The sequence below is a fragment of the Galeopterus variegatus genome, unplaced genomic scaffold (genome assembly GCF_000696425.1).
Source record: "Galeopterus variegatus unplaced genomic scaffold, G_variegatus-3.0.2 Scaffold5047, whole genome shotgun sequence".
NCBI classification, from domain to species: domain Eukaryota; kingdom Metazoa; phylum Chordata; class Mammalia; order Dermoptera; family Cynocephalidae; genus Galeopterus; species Galeopterus variegatus.
Genome location: NW_007731158.1, coordinates 118,093 through 138,672, shown reverse-complemented (window position 1 = coordinate 138,672; position 20,580 = coordinate 118,093). Strand labels below are relative to the sequence as shown.

General features: G+C 40.3%; 1 protein-coding gene across 1 annotated transcript in view; it reads right to left on the bottom strand.

Annotated features, from left to right (window-relative positions):
• The window catches only part of LOC103604244 (calcium-binding protein 39), a 17,626-nt gene extending 1,741 nt beyond the window's left edge, over positions 1–15,885 (bottom strand). Inside the window, exons 1-3 of the mRNA XM_008588810.1 lie at positions 15,437–15,885; positions 8,068–8,127; positions 5,076–5,083 (exon numbers count right to left, since the gene is read on the bottom strand). Of these exons, the coding sequence (XP_008587032.1) occupies positions 5,076–5,083; positions 8,068–8,127; positions 15,437–15,856 (488 nt within the window). The 5' untranslated portion in view covers positions 15,857–15,885. The remainder of the gene's footprint in view (positions 1–5,075; positions 5,084–8,067; positions 8,128–15,436) is intronic.
• Between the last annotated feature and the right edge of the window lie 4,695 nt (positions 15,886–20,580).

Sequence of the window (20,580 nt, the reverse complement as noted above, 5' to 3'; positions counted from 1 at the left end):
TGGTTCTTGAGGAGGATGTCAAGGATGGGCTGTGTCTTGTTAGGATTGGCTACAAACACCTGCATGGAGAAAAAGCCACATGAGTCACCTGAGCACTGAAGCACACATCCAGTGCTCGCTTGGGGCAGGTGGCACAGTCAGGGTAATCAGTTTTTGCTTTAGAAGTCCTTATTTTACAATTTGGAGGAAAAAAAAAAATGACATGTCTTAGCACGAACAGGATAGACAAGCTCATTCTGCCAGACCTGAAACACAATGGTTAGTATTAAACACAGATTTTGACTTTAGAATAAAATGCGCAAAAATTATTTCAGGGCACAGGAGGTCAGACTGAATTTTAAGAATAAAAACCTCCATGGAAAACATTAAGAAATGCTCTTACTTTATGATTAAATCTTCTATGCTAAAGATAAACAACACTCCTCTATAAATAAATGCTCTTGTTCCCAAATCCAAATGATCGTTTCTAGTTCTTTCTGTTTAAATATTATACCACATAAATATGAAAATTGTCTGAATTAAGGGCCGGCCCGGTGGCACACTGCGATGGTGCGCCGCTTGGGAGGCGTGGCGGCGCTCTCGCCGAGCGTTCGGATCCCACATACAGACCGGTTCCCGCTCGCTGGCTGAGCGAGGCGCGGGAGCAACACCGAGGGTTGTGATCCCATTGCCGGTCCCGGTCCGGTACGGGGGCGACACTCAGGGTTGCGATCCGTTGCCGGACACGGAAAAGGACAAAAAAAAAAAAAAAAAAAAAATTGTCTGAATTGAATTATATCACTTAGATGAACAAAATAAGGCTAATAATATTTCAGTAATTTGTAAATGAAATAAGATTAACAACTCTGGAAGAAAATATTGTTTATGGTTTTATCCTACCTTAAAAACATGAAAGGCCTCAAACTGGATGTTACGACTTTTGTCTCGTAGAAGATTCATCATTAATTTCAGGTTCTCAGGTTTACTGATATATTTTGTCATTATTGTGAAGTTGTGTCTATCTAACAGTAGTTCACCGAGAAGCTAAAAAGACATTTAAACAAGTACTCTTAAATTAAGATTCAAAGAAAAACCAATGTTTAAAAACAATTCATTTTATAATCATCATTATTAAGCATAGAATATTAGCAGGCACTTAAAAGATTGTTGAACTGAACTATGACCTAAAAGCTATCAAGTGCCTACTCTCTGCCACCTGAACACCCACCTTTCCTTCAGGACGTCAGGTCTATGTAAGTCTGACACAGCTCTCTGAAGAGGACACTCCAGGCACATTTTGCCCGGGATCAGAGCCTGTCAACAGCCTACTCTTTAAGTGTGCATTTTGTATTAACTCACTAAAAAGAAACTATCCAAGAGAGTGGTCACAAGAAAAGTTATAGATAATTCCTGTTAACTAACCACAAACTTTAGCTTAATTTAAAAAAATAACTTCATTATTTTTTTATTTACCTGGACTTTCCAGGATAAAGGGTTTTGTGTCCAAAGTTTTCCATATACTTACCCTTACACCCACCACAGTTATCATTTTATTATATCTGATTCAGAAAGGTTTATAAAAGTGAATATTTTTCTGTTCCTTCTTAAGTAAAGTATCCTAAAGACAATCCAATATTTTCTTACTGACCTCCCCCCCGCCCCCCAATCACTAATGATACCAATTAAGTGAAAAAGCATCTGTTTTTACTTCAGGACTTAATGATTTCTATAGAGTTGATTATACCATATAAGCCCATAATTTTTAAACTGTCACTGCTTATTCTACATTTTTCTTTTTCTGAAACCAGCAGTCATCTCTGCAGGTTGTCAACATGCCAGCCTCTAGCAGAGGTCAAGGGCACAGGCTGTCTACCTGCAGTGGATGGAGGAGGTGCCCAGCTGCATCCCTGTGGGCAGAGGCAGAGCAGCTGAGAGCTCGGCCCTGGTGCCAGCCAGCCTGCCTGGGTTTCAATCCCAACTCTACTCCTTGTGAGCTCTGTGACCTTGAGCCCTTTATTTAACTTCTCTGTGTCTCAGTTTCATCATCTGTGCAATGGGGGTGGATAACTGTGCCTACATCTCATGACAGTGCAGTGAGAAATAAAAGTGTAAACGTGCACAGAGTACAGGTTAGACCTGAGTGTAAAGAGATGCACAGTGAGGTCTGAGGGAGGGAAAACGCATGAACAGAGCTACTGTGCCCTGGTTTAACTGCTTTTGTTGCTTCCCTTCTGGGCTCCCAGCTGTGTTTCAGATACTTGAAGTTTCCAGACAACTCATCTCTAGATAAGTAACTTGTCATAATACTAAACAAAAAAATAATGTGATGTGCAAGAAAATAAATCTGCTCTACATAGAATTTATAGAAAGAACTCAAAAGCTCAGACAACAGTCTTCACATCAATCTGAATCACAAAATCTACAATTTAAGGTGAGAAGCAATTACTATTTACTCTTATGAAGACTCAAAAGTCAGTATTATGTGAAGGTTTACAGCTTTCAAGGTGTTCATTTTCTGTCACAGAAACCAAGGAAAATCTGAAGATACCTCATTTCACTTCAGTTATCTGAAGATGACTCGTAATTCTTTAAGTTTCTTTGGACATAAAAATGAAAAACTTGGAAGTCTTACACGGGAATATAAATTTGCTGGCAACATAAATATAGGAAGAAATAAATGCTAACATGGCTGCAAAAAAGAGAGTACAAATTATAATCTATCTTTAAAGTAGCACTGGTCCTGAAAACTGCTCCATGTGCTCATGAGGTGTTCAACACGGCCTACTGCTAAAATAGATTGTAGGAATGAATGATTTGCTTCACATCCACTCCTAAGGGAGTACAAACGGCAGTCTCTATCTTTTTTCATGTTGGTAACTCTGAATGGCAGAAGAGTCTTGAAAGCCTTTCTCCTTATCCAAGCAGCCCAAGAATCCAAAATTGGATCAAAGTTTATTGCTTTGTCAATAAATTTCTCCCATGTGCAGAGTACTGGCCCTAGATGCTACTATCCTAGGCAGTCCTGTCTGACTTCACCGAGCTGTGCACATTTGTGCAACTGCTGGGGAGACGAAGTGCCACTCTATCACGCTAATGTATGGGAAGGAGAAACTTCTCCAACAGCTGCCAAAGCAGTGTACAACCCCCTGAAGATGAAAGGGTTGCTCTATTAGAATAACAGATGATCAGCTAGCCAGGATACCCGGAGATGGAGAAGAGGGTAAGTTAAGGATCTCCAACAATGATCTAAGAGGATGGCTGGGAGGGTAGGTCCAAGCAATAGCATTTAATGAAAAGCATTGGGCGCTGACTGGATGATTTCAGTAGTGACACATTTCCAAGCTGTGGCTGTTACTGATCCCTGACTGCAGGAGTTGAAGCCTTAAGAGAAAAGAAGGAAGTAGCTGGTCAGATGGAAAGAATCTGATCAGAAATTTGGATTATAGATACAGTGTTCTTATGAAAGGAGTTTTACAGATGCTCCTAATGTCTTTGGAGTGTCTTTCCACAGAAAGACAAGGCTTTCAAGGGAGATTTTTCCATAAGAAGGGGAAGAATTCTGGGCAGAGCAGAATTTAAAATGGACCTGGCAAAAACCAGAAGTGGAATTATGATTTTTTTCCCCTAAATCCTTTGTGATTCCATCTATAGTTCCTGTAAGGACCACTTACTGACAAAATGGGGGATATGTCTTTATTACCTACCACAGAATTTTCTAGAGCAGGGGTCAGCAAACTTTTTATGTAAAGGACAAAATAGTAAATATTTTAGACTTTGCAGGCAATATGGTCTCTGAGGCAACTATTCAAATCTGCTGTTGTAGCCCGAAACAGCCATAGACAACATGTAAATAAATGAGTATGTCTGTGCTCCAATAAAACTTTATTTAAAAAATAGGTAGTTGGCTGGATTTGGCTCATGGGGTATAGTTTGCTAACCCTTGTCCTAGAGTTTAAATCTTGCTTAACATTTTTAAGTTTCAAACGGATTTCCTGTGTTGATACAAAGCAGTCAAACCTGTCAATGGTTCATGACTTCACTCACATGGCTGTCCCCTCCCTCACAGAGCAAGCTAGTGACATTCAGGCAGCATTCCAGGGAGCAAAATACCTGGCAGGCCTTCATCTAGTTGATATGATTCTAATTTTTAAAAATATGCCTCAAAATCTAAACTATTACACTGCTAGGAGATGAAGTCCTCTTAAAATACTCCTTCCTTTTGATATCTCTACTTTACAGGAAGGGGGCAGGGCCCTCCATGGACACTGCTGAACTCTGCTCCTTTCTGCAAAAGATCCTGACCATGATCAAATGTATTTCCCTCAAAGACCTGTGACCTGTATCAGCACGCCTCCCTTTCCCCAAACCCAATACAGGGCAAAGGAAAATAAACTACACAAAATAATCTATCATACCTTGAGTGACTGTCTTTTTGTCACGTAGTTTTCTGAATGAAGTAACTTCTCATATTCACTGAAAAACTAAGAGATAAGAAAACATATATCAGGGTTATTTTTAAAAAGATTGGTAGATAACATTCTAAAGCTCGAGTACAAACTTCTAACCCTATAAAGGCCAATGGCTGCCCAAACTCTCCTGCTGCTGCTATATGTCTCACACTTTCTTCTGATGTGCTCAGACACCACTGGTCCCCTCCATGAAAAGGGCTCCTGGGACCGATCCCCTCCTAGCTCCAGCCAGGCCCATAGGCAGCTCAAATCTACTCCTCTCTGTCACCCTAAACTCCATATGTACAAAACATAATTCCCCCTCTCTCCACAGTTTCCCCTGTTAAGTCAGCTGTCATTTCTCAGTGATAGATTAGAAAATTCATACTTTTTATGAACAAGAACTCAATTCATCCAAAGTGCAACCACAAAGAGAAAAATTACCTGGTCTTTTAATATATAAAACAAGGAGAGAAAATAGTTAGAAACAGAAGTTAAGAGAGGAGAAATTCAGTACTGTATTAAATAGGTACATATCCTAGAGCAGGTAGGACAAGGCTCAAACTTGTAGGATGGAAGGGATTTCATTTAGAAATGGGAAGGAGAAAAAGATATTCTTGGGGAATCAAAAAGGAGGGCACAGCATACGTGAAGACCTGGAGATGCAAAATGCCGCAGATTTAAGAACTGTCAGGTGTCCCCTAGACCTTTACTAACAAAAAGAGCATCACTGGAATGAATGGTAAGGGGCAGAAGCCGATTCAAGCAGGGAAGTAGAAAATGGAAATGACGGACACACGGGGCCAAGGCGATCCTTCCAAAACTTGGTAGAAGAGGCCAGTTAGTTTCAAGATTTTATATGTATCTTTTGTTTGTTTAATCTATGGATAGGTAAAACATTCCAAAATTTTGCAGAATTGGCATGACTCAGTTGGATATTGGTGCTTTACTGAGACTACTTATTGGGTGCTGTGGGTGCTGGAGGATGCCTGCTTTGTCATTTGTCCATGTGAAAACTTGTCCATATTTATAAATATGCCTGTGTGTTGTGATGGATCCTCATTAGCCATTTGTGAGTGGTTTAGAGAAGGGGTTGGTAGACTAAGGCCCACAGGCCAAACCCAGCCTGCTGCCTGGTTTTATAAAGTTTTATTAGAACACAGCCATGCTCACTTTTTACTGTAAATAAATTTCTTTAAATACTTATGTACTGTTTATGGCTACTTTTGACAGGAGTGTCAACAGAGACCATATAGCCCTCAAAGCTTCAAATATTTACTATCTGGCCCTCTTGGTTTAGAGCCACCCAGAACTGCCTATACATTATTTCTTTTGTTTACCTCTGGGCAGAGGTGGGATGCTCATCTATTAAGTATGCAAGTAAGTTAGAGTTCTCTTTTCAGAATAGGCCATAAACCCTACCTCCTCCTCAAATGATTATCAAATGATGACCAAAACAATTGAATCCACTTTTCATCAGTAACACAAAATATGTACACCTCAAGGTCATGACAGAAAATGCAAGTTAAGATTTTCTGCTGCGTAATTCCTAGGATATGTTTGCTTGCAAGAAAGTTTTCATGGGGAAATGCCTTAAGAGTATGTATGTAGTCCATATTTCCTCCAGATACATGAGCTTTTCTCTCTGGATTAGGACAGAGGACAAGTAGCACACCTGGACATCTCCCCACCCACATTTGGGGTCCTCAGCAACTTGCTTTCAGGGAACTGTACTTCAGCTGAGCATTTTATTTACTGTAGTGTCACCTGCAAGGACTATGTCCACTACATGACACTGTAATCTGACTCCTCTTTGGAATGCCAATGGGAGCAATTTATTTCAGGTCCCAGTGCTAGAAAAAGCTATGTTTCTTTTGAGCAACCAGCATACATTTTACATTACAAATATTATGATCAATTTTGTGTCTCTCTATGCTTTGGTTACTAGAAATCTCACAGCCAAAATGTACAGAATTTTAAAGCATACATTTTTGTGTAATAACCTCACCTCTGACTTTATTTAAACCCCCATACTCCCCACTTTCCTTCTCCTTCCCTCAAGTCTGATTGCACTGTATATACATTTCTGTTAGTTGCCTTACACGCATCTTCTTAAAATTCTTTTAACTGATGTCATCCACTAAGAACATGTAGGAAACTATTTTACTTCAAAATTGAACAGATTTCACTGCCTGTAATACGTTTCTTAAAAATTAACTAGTCTGTATTTTTGGCAGGCTTTAAATTAAGATAGTAATATGCTAAAAAGTCTTTGAGACCATGTGGCAATAACAATAAAACAGCTAACGTTTATTAAATGCTTACTATGTTCCAGGCACCATGCCACACACTTCACATACACATTCTTATCTAATCCTCACAATGACCCCAGTAGGCAGGTACTATCATGAGCCTTCTTTTAGGTCTGAAGATCTTGAAGGCACAGAGGGTGAATGAAGGAAGCTGCCTAAGGTCTTATTAGCACATGGGAAGGCTGGGACTTGAAGCTGGACTAGAAGCCAAACTCGAGCAGTCTGATGCTAAAGCCCATGTTTTTAACTACTGTAGAAAAGTCCCTGATGAAAGGACAGTGCTGCCATTTTAAGCCAAGAAACATACAAAAAGAAACAAACCCACATCCAAATAACTATGGGCAGAGATAAAAACAAAGGCCCAGCAATGTTTAAGCCATTTATGAGGCTATTTATGAGAGACTTAGTATAAACTCAGAATTGTGTTCTGATGTTACTGGGAGTGAGGGAGAAGACAAGGAAAAGAACACAAAAGAAAGAGAAAGCATAGATTTTGCCTCTAAGAATCTTACAATTTAGTTGAGCAACAAAGTGAGCAATGAAGTACTTAGGATTTCAAAATTCAAATGACCAGTAGGAGAATTAAAACGTAAGCCAAATTATATGGGATAGATAGGAATTCTAAGTGGTCTGTTATTATTCCAACTTTTCTAAGAGCACTTAGAAGGTGTTGGACAATGTGTACTTAGACTACTATGGCACGAGAAAGCACCGCTGAGGAAAGCGGGCCTGCCACATAGAGGTGAGGGTCAAGGGAAATCGGTTCTCAAAGCACTCTGAGAACCATTAACATTTGCCTGGGGGACACTAGTACCAGGAACGTCTGACCCTGAGTCAGAGCTGAGAGGGACTTTACTAACGGGCTTGCCTAGTGTCCTCATTGTACAAATAAGGCCTCAGCCATGGCCACAAGAGAGTCAGCAGCAGAGCAGCAGCAGAGGCTCCCGTCCTACCCATGCTGCCTCCCGTCCTCTCTACGGGAATGAGGAGGAATGTGTGGCAGCTGATGGAAAAGGAAGAAAAAGCTTAAAAGCCACACAATAACTTCTCTTATCTTAACTGTATTATCATCTAGCAGCAAAATGCTCAATTTTCCTCTTCTAAAGTAAGAAAGATGCAAAGGGCAGTGTGTCAATCAAAAAGATGAAATTCTGCTTCTGACCAAGTAACACTCTATATGTTATTTCAGTAGAGAAATGATTATATCACCATTAAAAAACATTATATATATAAATAAATACTCTGATACAAAATCCTAATTTAAACCTTTCATTTCTAGCAACAGAAGTTATAATTTGTTATTTAAAAATAACATTTCATATACTTACTCTATCATAATGCTGTTCCAAAAATTCTGCACTGAGCAATTTATGTCTTGTAAGTAAGTCCTAGAAAAAGAAAAAAAAAATTTTTAATAGTTGTTCTCCATTCCATTCTAGCTCTTTCAGAAGAGAATCCTAAAATACTCCACGCCATTTTACCTGATAGAAACTGCTGTTAAAAATTACTGTACTTAACATTTGAGTAATTGTATTGAAAATGTTGACTCTATGCAAGAACAAATAAAATCATTGATAATTGAAGTTGCAATTTTAATAATTATGATTAGTCATGGATCTATAGCTTTTAGAAGGAAAAGTTAAAAAACAAACATATAAAGCAATGGAAATATAAACTGAAAGAAAAGGAATAAAGAATTAAGGTAAAATAAAAGTTAACAGTTGGATAAAATGTCAAATAGAATGTTCTGCCCATTTAGTGCTCCTTGGAAAGAGAGAGGAAATTTCTTTTATTAGAAAAAATATTGGAGGTTCTATATTCTTCCTCCTAAATTCAGTTACATTCAGATTCATATGTAATGCAACCTGTTTTCAGAGATAGAGTGCTTTTTAAAAGCCCCATTATATTATAAACATTAGCTCCTAAGTAAGCAGAATAATGTTGCAAAAATGTAGAAGTAATAATTAGTTTGACCCATAGTCCAATTTTGTATTACTATGAAATAGAGCTTATGCCTCACCCCATAGCTTTCCTAGGAAACAACTCAAGAATCATTCATTCAGGAATGTCTACTATGTGGCAGGTGAAGTTTAGGTGCTGGGGCTTCAAAGACAAAAAGATATGGTCCCTGCCTTCAAGGACCTAGAAGTTAGCAACGGACTAGCCTTGGTCTCCCCAGGTGGAAAGGAGAATGGGAACATGTGGCAGCAGGAATGCCCAGTCGATACGGGGTGAATTAATCAATCAAGTTCCTTCAGCACCACCTACCAGAGAGGTTAGTGCCAATAATCCCTTTTCTCTGAACCAACATTCCTTAACTTGTTTTCCTTCCTGTTTATGTACAAAGATTGCCTGGGTTATGATGAATTAGTGTTTCCTGAAGTATGCTGAAGTGTAATTCTGGTCCTAAGAACTACTCTAAGAATGCTCCATGGTCAAACAAATATGGAAAGTGCTACAGCTCAAGTTCCCTTGTGGAGATCCATCAGGTCTGAGAGATTCTGCAGGGAGCGCCTTTGTTCTCTGCGTTCTGTTATCAACCTTCCCCACAAGGCCTCTGCACAGGCTTTCCCCTCTTCCTAGTTACCCACTACTCATCCTTCGGACCTCAAACATCACCTCTGCTGGGAACACTTCCTGACTGGTCACCAGCATAAAAGCACTGGTCACAGTTGCAACTTTACATACGTTTGTAGGATTATTTAATTAAAGTCTCTCTTGTACTAGACTGAATTTATTTATTCCATAAACACAAGGGCCATATCTGTGTTTACTAAGCCTTGACTCCCTAGCACCCGTGCAGTGCCAGCACATAGTAAGAGCTTGCTATTTAATAACATCAGTGAAAGAACCAACAAAATCAGGGAAGATATCCGGAAAAACAACACATTAAGCAATCTTCAAATTATGCTTTTTACCACACCCCAAAGACTTAAGAGTTGTTCAAACTGCTGGATAGGATATGTATCATATTTCCTGATTATAACAGGGATGCCCAGGAAGGACCCACCCAACTTTTCCCAAATCCTCTCTGATGATTAAACAGGCAAAGTTAGAGAACTTGGAGTTTATTTTGAGTACCCTCAAGAATTTGGAAAGAAGTGCTATAAGGTTTCCCCTCATGGGGAAGGAGGAGATGAAGCGGCAGGAGAATTTGTATTATCTTAGTACACTGGTCCATGGCATCAGATAAAAAGGGGAGAGGAGCATGAGGACCTTAAGGGGATTGTGTTAAGCACAGAAGGCATCTAATGCACGCCTGCTAAAGAGCACTTGCTACCTGATAACGTGGTGAGTGGTTTGTTTATGGTTGGTGTCCCCTGTGTAGGTGCCACAAGGGCAGGGCCAGGGCATGTCTGTCCAGTTTGCTACTGAATCCCCAGCACCTAAAGAACAGTGCCTGGCACAGGGCAGGCACTCAGAGACTTGGTCAATGAACAAATGAAATCAGTGAATTAAGGGACTAATGTGTCACAATCCATGTAAGACTGAGTGTCACTTCTACTTTTTTGTGGCTAAATTGTCTGGAGGCCAGCATGAGGAAGTACAATGAAAGGGACCCATTGCTCACTGTTCTGGCATAATCTGAGGGAAGAAAATGCCAAGGGAGCGGGGTCTTGAGAGACAGTGGCTCTCAACTGGAGGCAGACTCTTAGGAACAGGTAGGTAGAAAGTGTCTGCTCTATAAAGCAAACGTCCTCTAGGTGTAAACACGTTGCACAACAGATTTTTACTGAAGGTTTGAGTAAAGCAACTATTCACTCTGAAGGATATATCTCAAACAGGAGCAAGAGGCTCATAGTTGGGCCACACACAAAAAGGGGGACCTCCGACATCTCCCCATCTGGGGGAGATTCTATTTGTAATCATCTGGAAACTCAGGAAGCTGTTGCCAATCTAGGAATCAAATCTCAATGGCCCTGGGGTAGGATAGATTTAAAAGGGGTGCTCTGAGATTGTTAAGGGAAGAGTTGGACCCCAATGCTTAACAGGACAAAAGCCCTAGTGGGTAGGGGGCTGGGGGAGTAAAACATCTGTAGGAAAGGAGCAAACTGCTCAGGGCCGGCATGGAGAAAAGGGTAGTGCTAAGCTGGGAAAAGGAGGAGATAGGGACCTGGGCAGTGCCTCTATCTACTCAGAGATGAGAAGAACCTTAGTTTAGCAACTATAGCTAACAGCTTTGGAAAGCTCAAAACAGGGTGTGGGCTGGACGCCAACAGAACAGAAAACGATGGGCAAAGGTCATGCAGTCAGTATCTGGTCAGCAAGCCGCAAAGTTTACAGAGTACATGTGATCACACACCAGCAGAGTCAGTCAGCAGAAGGGAGAAGAAAAGGATTTCTGACCTCCCACCTGTCTGCATTCCAGTATATCCAAGGCCCTGGTATAACTTGGAGAAAGGCTAAGTATCATCGTCCAAGTCCAGCAGATTGAGCAGCCAACATTTAGGGTAGGCTGAAATACAAAGCTTCTTAAATGTTTGAGTTTGGGCCCCAAACACCATGTGACTAAGACAGCCCTGGGATCCCTGAAGAAATACTGCTAACCCAGGGGCTTATTTTCACAGAGCCTTGGCAAGTCATTGGCCCTATTTCCATATAATGCCTTAAGTATGTCCAAGGACAAGGAACTTAATTCTTCCAACTGTGTAGTTCACCTTTGGAGCTCTAATAGTTAGAAAGTTCTTCTTGTGCTAGAGCAAATCCTATCTCCAAGTTATTTCCAGGAACTGTCAGAGCCAACAGAAATATGTGTAATCCATTTTCTATAGGACCCCACTTCAAATATAAGTAGTGTTCTCATGGCAAGTCCCTACCGAGTCTTCTCTTCTCCAGGCTAAATACGTCCAGTTCCTTTAACCACACTCCTCGAATGACAGGTTTCTGAGTCCCCCTCACCATCTACTGTCTTCTGAAAGTCATCTATTTGTCTATGTGCCTCTTAAAGTGTAGTGCCTGGAATGGAACACATTTATGTGTTGTTACCTTATGAGCTTATAGTGGAGTGAGACCATCAATTGCTCCTTAGGTTACTTGCTATGTGGTCACATGGAGCTCTGGGGACAGCAGCATCATACTGTTTAATTTTACTGGACGTATGCAGGATTTTGTTTACTCAGGGTGGGCTCTGAAGTCAGCCTGCCTGGGTTCAAATTCTGGCTTCCCCATTTATTGTCTGACTTCACTCAACATCTCTAGGCTTCAGTTTCCTCACCTGTAATGGAGATAATAACAATACCTCCTTCATAGGGTTGTCTGAGTAGGATATGAAATTACCTACATTCTAGTTAACTATTACACTTAGTAATTATCTCATTTAGTATTGACTGTTATTATCCCTTATTCCCCATCCCATATTTATAAGTTGGGTCTATAAATGGAAGACCTCAGTTAGGTGTGTTTAGTTTCATTCTGTTATATTCTGGCCTCTTTGAATTTATGAATTTTAGAATCCACTTTATCTGCTATCTTTCCCTTCATGGCTAGCATCTATACATTTGATAAGTATCCTTGTCACCCTTTATTTCTGTCAATAAAAATGTTCAGCTGGGCTGGGTGGGGAAACCCCAGTGGAGATCCACTAGAAATTTCTTTTCAGGGTGATGGCAATTCAATTAGTTGTGAATTGCTATACTGAAACTCCATCTAACTCAGCCTTTTTTATTGTTCTATGAGAACAGATTCATAGAATTATTCAACATATAGAATATCCTCATTGCCATGAAGGAATAATTCTAATTGCTAATGTTTACTGCACACAGGTTGTATGGGGCACAATAATCCTGACATACTTACATTATCACCCACATTTTAAGATAAAGATATGGAGTTTAAATCAGCAACAGAACTGGTTTGAACTCAGGCAGCCACACCCTCAACCCCCTGATCTACTGGCATCTATGAGATTAGCATGACTGAACTTACTCTTAGTGAATCCTCACTGGCTGTGGGTACACACTTTCCCTTCAAAAATCCTCAGAAATCATCTCTTTAGAAATACTTTCTAGAACCTTTTTTTTTTTAAAGATGACCGGTAAGGGGATCTTAACCCTTGGCTTGGTGTTGTCAGCACCATGCTCAGCCAGTGAGCAAACTGGCCATTCCGATATGGGATCCGAACCCGTGGCCTTGGTGTTATCAGCACCGCACTCTCCCGAGTGAGCCACGGGCCGGCCCACTTTCTAGAACCTTACACAGGTATAATATCAAGCTCCAAGCTCTACCAGCCCCTCAGGGGAATCTACCTTCTTTTATTCTGGAAAACTGGAATATATTTGTTGGCCTTCTGATGCCCTTCCCCATTTCCTTAATTCCTCAAACAAAACAAAACAAAACAAAAAAACACTAACAAATATTTGGCCATCTGGTTAATATCTCAGTATAATATCTCAGTATCCACTCATTCAAACTAAGACTCTTAGACACATTTAGAGCAGGTAGTTTTAATTTCCTTTTAAGACTCAGCACCTATTCCAGGGGCTGTAAATCCAAGGTAGTGGACAAGCTGCTTTTGTTTGAAATTTTGTGTGTGTAGAATACATTTTCTGGGGAGGAAGTTTTTGTCAGTTTTCAAAGGAAAGGATGAACCACACATCTATTCTTCTTTCCTATGATAAAATACCCTCTGCAAAGAGGACACCAGCAAGGCAGGAGAGGAGCAGCTCTCCTTTCCTCCTTGAAAGCATTGTAGGTGTGGAGCTTTGCAGCCTGTCTTTGCTGTCTTCCTCCCTGCTCTGACTGGAGTTTCCTTTAGGGAGGAGTGGGGAGGTAGCTTTGTTCTGTTTGGTAGTTTAGCCCTGAGATTACACTGGTAGGTGTGGGCCTCTCTTTTGGACATGGGCTCTGCAGCTTTTTGTTTTGTGGAGAACTCTCTGTTCTCTTTAAAGAACCTCTAATTAACTTCCCTTTTTGTGTAATCAGGAACACCTGAGATCCAAGCCAGCTCCTCGATGCTCTTTCTCCTAGATCTCAGCCTCAGAATCCTATGTTGGTTTTGAAGTTTCCCTTCTTCAAGTAGAGACTACCTAGCCTGGCTCTGCCCAGTCTTTTCCTCTCTGGCTACCATGACCTGACAGGCTGCTTTACTGACAGTAATTCCATCACCACTATTTTCTCCTTGGTGAGAATTACGTGAAAGCAGCAACCCTGGCTGAGATGAAACGACTGGCGAGGCCAATCAAGACTTTGTCAGATACTGAGCATCTCACTTCCGACATGTAGGCAGCACTTCTCACACCTGTGGGCCAATTTTGCCATCTGGGCCAGGAGTACATCCTCCATGTGGCCAGGAGTCTGGCTGCATCCTCCCATACCACTGCTGCTTCTCAGTCCTCTTCCCTCACCCTCATGCGCCCAGAGTGTCACCACTCTTCGTCTCCTGGCTATCTTTCCACACAGGGGACTCTCTCCTTGACACATGGTGCTACTATACCTCCCTTCATGGCTGATGGGTCTCTGCTTCTGAATGGGGCACATCCTTCCATTGATGTACCCTAATCAAGAGTCCTATCCCACCAACTGCAGTGATACCTGAGATATCATAGTAACCATTCTGTGTTATAATCTCAAATTTTTTTCATTTTGCTTTGTACACTGACATACAAATATCTGAGGTCTTACCTAAGGCTTCTGATACCCTCTTTAATGGTTTTTGGGAAAAAAATCCCTGGGTACCTCTCACACTATGACCTTATTCTCATTTGATATGAAATCCTAATGACCAGGTCCCCAGGCTTTCATCCTATATTCATTCGCTGTGAAGTGCATATTTTACCCAGAGATCAGGGTGTGTGCTCATTACCTCCTGGGCTCTTCATAATCATGAAACTGAACTTTCACAAGAAAAGTGACCACTTCTTACTATAACAGCATTCATGGTTTCTGAGCACAGTAGGATACATGTAAGTATGCTAAATACTGGTTATATTAAAATAGTTCTAAACATTTATTTATAAGGTCAGACATTTTACATAAGGGAACGTAAAATAAAAAGGCTTACTCTCATTGTGAATAAAACTAAAAGATTACTGTTTTATTTAGATACCTTCAATAGAACAGAACCTTGCAACTCAAAACAAAAGTATGCAGTTGTACAGTGGAGTCAAGGTAGCTGGGGGGTGTGGTGGGGGGATTCATAATAATTTGAATGGTGCAAGTGATTCTGTCCTCCCCCTGCCTTTACGAGACATGCTCTGGAGTGAGCAGGAAATGGGAGGTGAGTCCATGTTCCCTGGGGCCTATCCACAATGTGGATATCTCTGTCCTGAATGTGGTTCTAGTACTTAATGACATATTTATTCCAAATTAACATGGCCCCTGAACAGAAGCCAACTACTTCACTTGGTGCGTAACCAAAGAAACTGCAACAGAATGTTCCAACACAGGAGAAAACCTGATTGTCAGATGTACTGTATATCTGCATACTGTACTTAATGTGTTATTTAACAAAAAAGGGTAATTTTGACCACACAGGACTTTTGTCTTTTAAATAGACTTCAGAAGTTAACTTTCCCACCCTTTTAAAGCTGTGACTCTACTGCATATACCGGTCACACATACACATATAAAATATATCCTCTTTCTTCCCACTAGAGGGCACCTGTGCGTAGACTAGGAGGGCAGAGGTGGTTAAGGAAAAGTAGCGCGTTTGTTAATCTGACTTGCAAATATGTTTAGAATTCTAGTTTTTTATGTTACCTTGAATGTGGCAAATGCATCTGAAGCTATGTCAAATGTTGACATTTCGACATATCTGAAGAAATCATAAAACTGTTCCGACCACAAAATGATTTTTGCAAGTGGTTCATGTCTGATGCATTCTCTTAACATTATTCCACAATTTAGAGCTATTTCTGGAGATTCATACCCTTTCAATAACATGAACAAAATATTCTGTTGGGTGCAGATGTATTCAACAGTAGGAGTTCTTGTACCAATTTGTCTTCTGAGAATATTGTTGAATATTTGAGCCACGTCTTTTTTGCCCTCAAAGTCAATGAGCTGTAGGTCAGCTACCAGAGTGCCAAGGAGCCCACTATTATATAGTTCTTGAGCAAGCTGAGCCACTGCTTCTGTCTGTGGCTCCTTCTCATTTGTGCCATACAGAATTTCTTTCATGGCAACCAAATTTTTGGATACTTCTTCTGTAGCCTGCAAAAACAAAACAAACAAAAAACCCAAACATGATTGCTCTTTTAAAACTCCAACACTGAGTAGTTAAAACTTTTAGAACAGGAAGTTTCAGACGTGTCCTAACTAAGTGACCACAGAAGGTTACAAAAGGCATTACTCTAGGAGTACAACATGTGCTCAGGTCAATTTACTCTAGAGTATACATACACATTGGTTGGTGACGACTGCCTTCAACCAAAGAAAAATAGCCACAAGAGTGAGTGTGTGGATAAAATTCATTATTTAAGTTAAAAGACTTGAAGAGAACCACTGAGGGTCACGCACTCCACAAAGGGGTTAGCTTTTACATATGGCACACTCAACGCTCAGGAACATAAAAAGATAAATAAAAAAAACAAGATAAAACAAATATTTTTCCAAATTCAGTAACTCAGTATCTAAATAGGTCTATCATACTTCGCTGTTTCAATTCAGGGCTCAAAAAAGTACTTTAAGACTGTTGGCAACATGTAAACATTTCATTAAAGTTGAAAGCCTAGTCCTGAGGATTTCACGAAGTGCCTCCCTCCACCAGGGAGAGCATGAAGGCCACTGAGCACATGCGCACAGCGGACACAGGGACTCCACGGCCTCCATCAGCTCTGCACACACAACCTTCCTCTATACTCCTCTTGGCCCTCTTACCTCTTCCTTTCTTGCAATCAGAAAAAAACTGCTCAGCCAGGCAAGAGGCCCTCTCCCTTGTGATGTGCACCACGCCCTTTTCTTGACTGGACTCTGCCACCCTGCTCAAACACATTGCTCTTTTCTTCTACTTTCTTTCAAGCTGCACGTTGGCTTAATTTCTTTCCCACTCACAATCTCCTCTACTTTCTTGCAGTCAAATTCCATTTCCCAACACAACACTCTAGTGAAATGACTAACTGGCCAGCAAAGACCTCCTCTTGGCTAAAATAAGCGATTATTTCTCATAACAGATTCTTCTACTTAGCATCTTGACAGTGCTCATTAAAGAAAGAAAGAAAGAAAGAAAGAAAGGAAGGAAGGGAAGGGAAGGAGGGAGGGAGGGAGGAAGGAAGGATGGACGAACTTGCCAGTTTTCCTTTTTATCCTCTCTGACTGTTCCTATTTCTTGCCTGGCTGAGGTATTTACCTGTTGCCTCTAATCTAGTAATAAAAGCCCATAAAATCTCATGGCTCCCACCATGTCTACTAAATTCCCCACCCCACCATTGTCTCCTCCTGAATTATAGTATTTTCTGTTGCCTCTGGACAACTTCAGTTAAAGGTCTACCAAAGACTCAACATGTCTAAAATCAATCAAATCTCCTCCAACAAAATAACCCCCCAATTCCCTCTCTTCCTCATTTCTATAATTTGGCATCATTATTTTATCTCAGATACCCAGGACTAAACCAGATCTAACAGAACTTTCTGTGATGGTGGAAGTGTTCTATATCTGGGCTTGCTGGTTGGCTCAGTTGGTTAGAGCATGGTATTGATAATACTAAGGTCAAGGTTCGGATCCCCTTACCTGCCGGCTGCCAAAAAAAAAAAAAAGTAATGTTCTATATCTGCCATGCTATCCATTATGGTAACTACTAGCCACATATGCTTACTAAGCACTTGAAATTTGGCTACCATGACTGATAAATTCAATTTTAAATGTTATTTAAGTTGATTTAAAATCAATTACATGTGGTTTGCAGCTACTATATTGGACAGCACAGTCCTAAACCTTTCTGACTTCATTCCAAATCTTCCCATCTTTAGTGTCACCAGGCCTCTTAAATACTATTTTGAAATATCTTAGTTTCATTTCCTTTTATTCATTCCCACTGCCACATTAACTCACAGCTAGAGAACTGCACATGCCTCCTAACCAGATTCTTTGTTCAAGCTTTTTACTAACAAATCTTTCCACATAAAACTCTATCAACAGCATTTCTAGCTTAGAAGCTTAAAATTATTTCTTCTTACTAATCAAATAAAGCCAAACTTTTGGGCTTAATGTCCAGTCTTCCCCTCAGCAGATCCCCTTCCTTTGGCACATCACCATCTCCCACCCTGCCATAAAACTTCCAGATTATCTCCTCATCGTTGCCAGTCACTCTGTGTTCATTCCTGCCCCTGACCTTTGCTCCCAGTGATATACCACTAAGATGCTTTCTGTCTTTCTTCTGCCTCTGCAAATTCTAAACCATCTGAAACTTCAATCTTAAGTTCCATGGCTTTTACCAACCCTTGTTTTATTAACTGAAACCACATTTTATCCCTGAAATCCTGTAGTACTAATTTGTTATCTAGTAGTATTACCCTTTTGTTGTACATATATTTATTGTAGATCCTCAACAAGATCAAAACTATATTCCTTTGTGTCAGTTAAAGCATGGCAGCCTGAACGCTGACTGGCTTTTATTTAATTAAAACCTCTGCTCACTAAATGGCTGACTGTATACTTCATCTTTGCTGATCTTTAATAGGCAGGAGACTAAAAGGACAAGGGTAAGACAGTTTGGTACAACAAGTTGGGCAGGTTTTGTTGGAGTTTTGTTAAGCTTGTCTAAATGATTAAATCATAAACCAATGAGTACAAGGCAAACAGTTATGCTGTACAACCTGTTAGCACTAGAGTGGAGAGCACATTAACATTTAAATTGCCAGTAAAAACAAAAACAAAAAAACCACTATTGCTTCCAAATGCTGTCTAACACCAGCAATAAGATTTCAAATTCACACTAAAATTAGCAGCATAACCCCCCAAAATATCTAACATCAAAGTACTTATAGCCTAAGAAGATGATCACATTATACGTAAGTAGTCTAAATTAATTAATCAACAAAAGTACAAAAATCTTAAAACGTAGTTCACAGGGCTCCTTGAAGAAATGGCTCTTTCTGGATCTGGCAGGAACCATACAATAAAAGCAAGGTGGGTCATCATGTGCCAAAAAGCAAGGAAGCTATCACAGACTAATGGGGTCTTGTCATAAGGAGCCAACCTAAAGGAGCCCCCAATGGCCTAAGATAGGGCAATTTGGACATAAGAAAGTAATGACTGGAACGGGTTGGGAAAGATCAAACATACTTTTTAAAAAAGCAAAAACTTGAGCTTATAAGGATGCTTAAAACAACAAAAACTCAATACTAATCTAAGGAAGTAGCCAGGGAAGCAACTGATTATGCTGAAAAAATGATACCTGTCTTTCCTATACAGATTATATTTTGGGATAACTAAATCATCCATGAGGAAAGGTTCTTCTTTATAAAATAAACACATTTAATTATATGGAGAAGGAATAACAGAATCAGAAAATTACCATTTTGAATCTAGGCAATAATCCCTAGTGGATACTAAAACCACTAGGTGAAAGCTGGATGGAGAATTTTTTTTTTTCCTTTTTGTCTTTTTTCGTGACCGGCAACGGATCGCAACCCTCAGTGTCGCGCCCGGACCGGACCGGGACCGGCCACGGGATCGCAACCCTCAGTGTTGCTCCCGCACCTCGCTCAGCCAGTGAGCAGCCGGTCTGTATGTGGGATCCGAACCCTTGGCGGGAGCGCCGCCATGCTTCCCAAGTGGCGCACTGTAGCAGTGCGCCACCGGGCCGGCCCGTTGATGGAGAATTTTACAAGTATAATGAACAGATTAGAGACTGACAACACCTGTATCTGGTCAATCTAAACATCACCAGAAGTGGTACAACCAGTGCTACCCAACAGCAAGTACTCAGCACCACCCAAGAATTGCTGCCCGCCTCTAAGTGAATCTGAATCTAAGCAAATCTCCAGATCTAATTGCCAATTTAAAGGAATGGGGGGGAAGTGGAACATGTTAAGTGATACCACAGGAATGCAAATCCAAAATGTGTAATTTTTCTACAAAACAAATGACCCAGTTGCTTTGACAAATATGAGGGTACCTCAAAAAGTTTGTGGAAAAACAGAATTAAAAGATGATATATATCTTTCTGTGAACTTCCTCCCCACACCCATTTTATTTATATTTATATTTATTTTTGTGGGGTACAGTGTGTTGCTTCAGTACATATACTTATTGCACAATGATTCACGTGGGGTAGATAGCACAGCTTTTTCTGTGAACTTTTTGAAGTACCCTCATAAATGTGATAAATTAAGAAAAAAAAAGGCATTAACTATTATAGATTAAAAGAGAGCTAAGAGTCATATCAACCAAATTCAGTTTGTGGTCCTTGTTTGAAACCCGATTTAAACAAACCAAGTGTAAAATGCCATTTTTGTGAAAACCAAGGAAATCTGAAACTTGGACATTAGATGTTAGACTTGTAAATGGTATTGTGACTTTGTTATACTGTGCTATATGCATACTGTGTTATGTATGTTATACTATGTTATGTACTAGCGATGCATAATGAAGTGATGTTATGTGTGAAGAGTACTAAAGGAACAAGGAATAGAGGAACAAGAATGACAGAATGTTAGCAACTGCTGAAGCTATGGATAGGAAAGAGATTGTTACATCACTCCCTCCAGTTGTACATATATTTCCCACAACAAGGGTGGGGTCCAGTTCTGGTGGATCCAGCATCAGCTGCATTCTCCATGCTTCTCTTCTCCTCCCTGGGTGAGGTTTCTTCTCTGGCTGGCTCAGATGAGAGTTTTAAACTTTAAACTGTATCTCAAAAGTCTTTCTTTACACAACATTTAAAAATGTTCACATCATACAC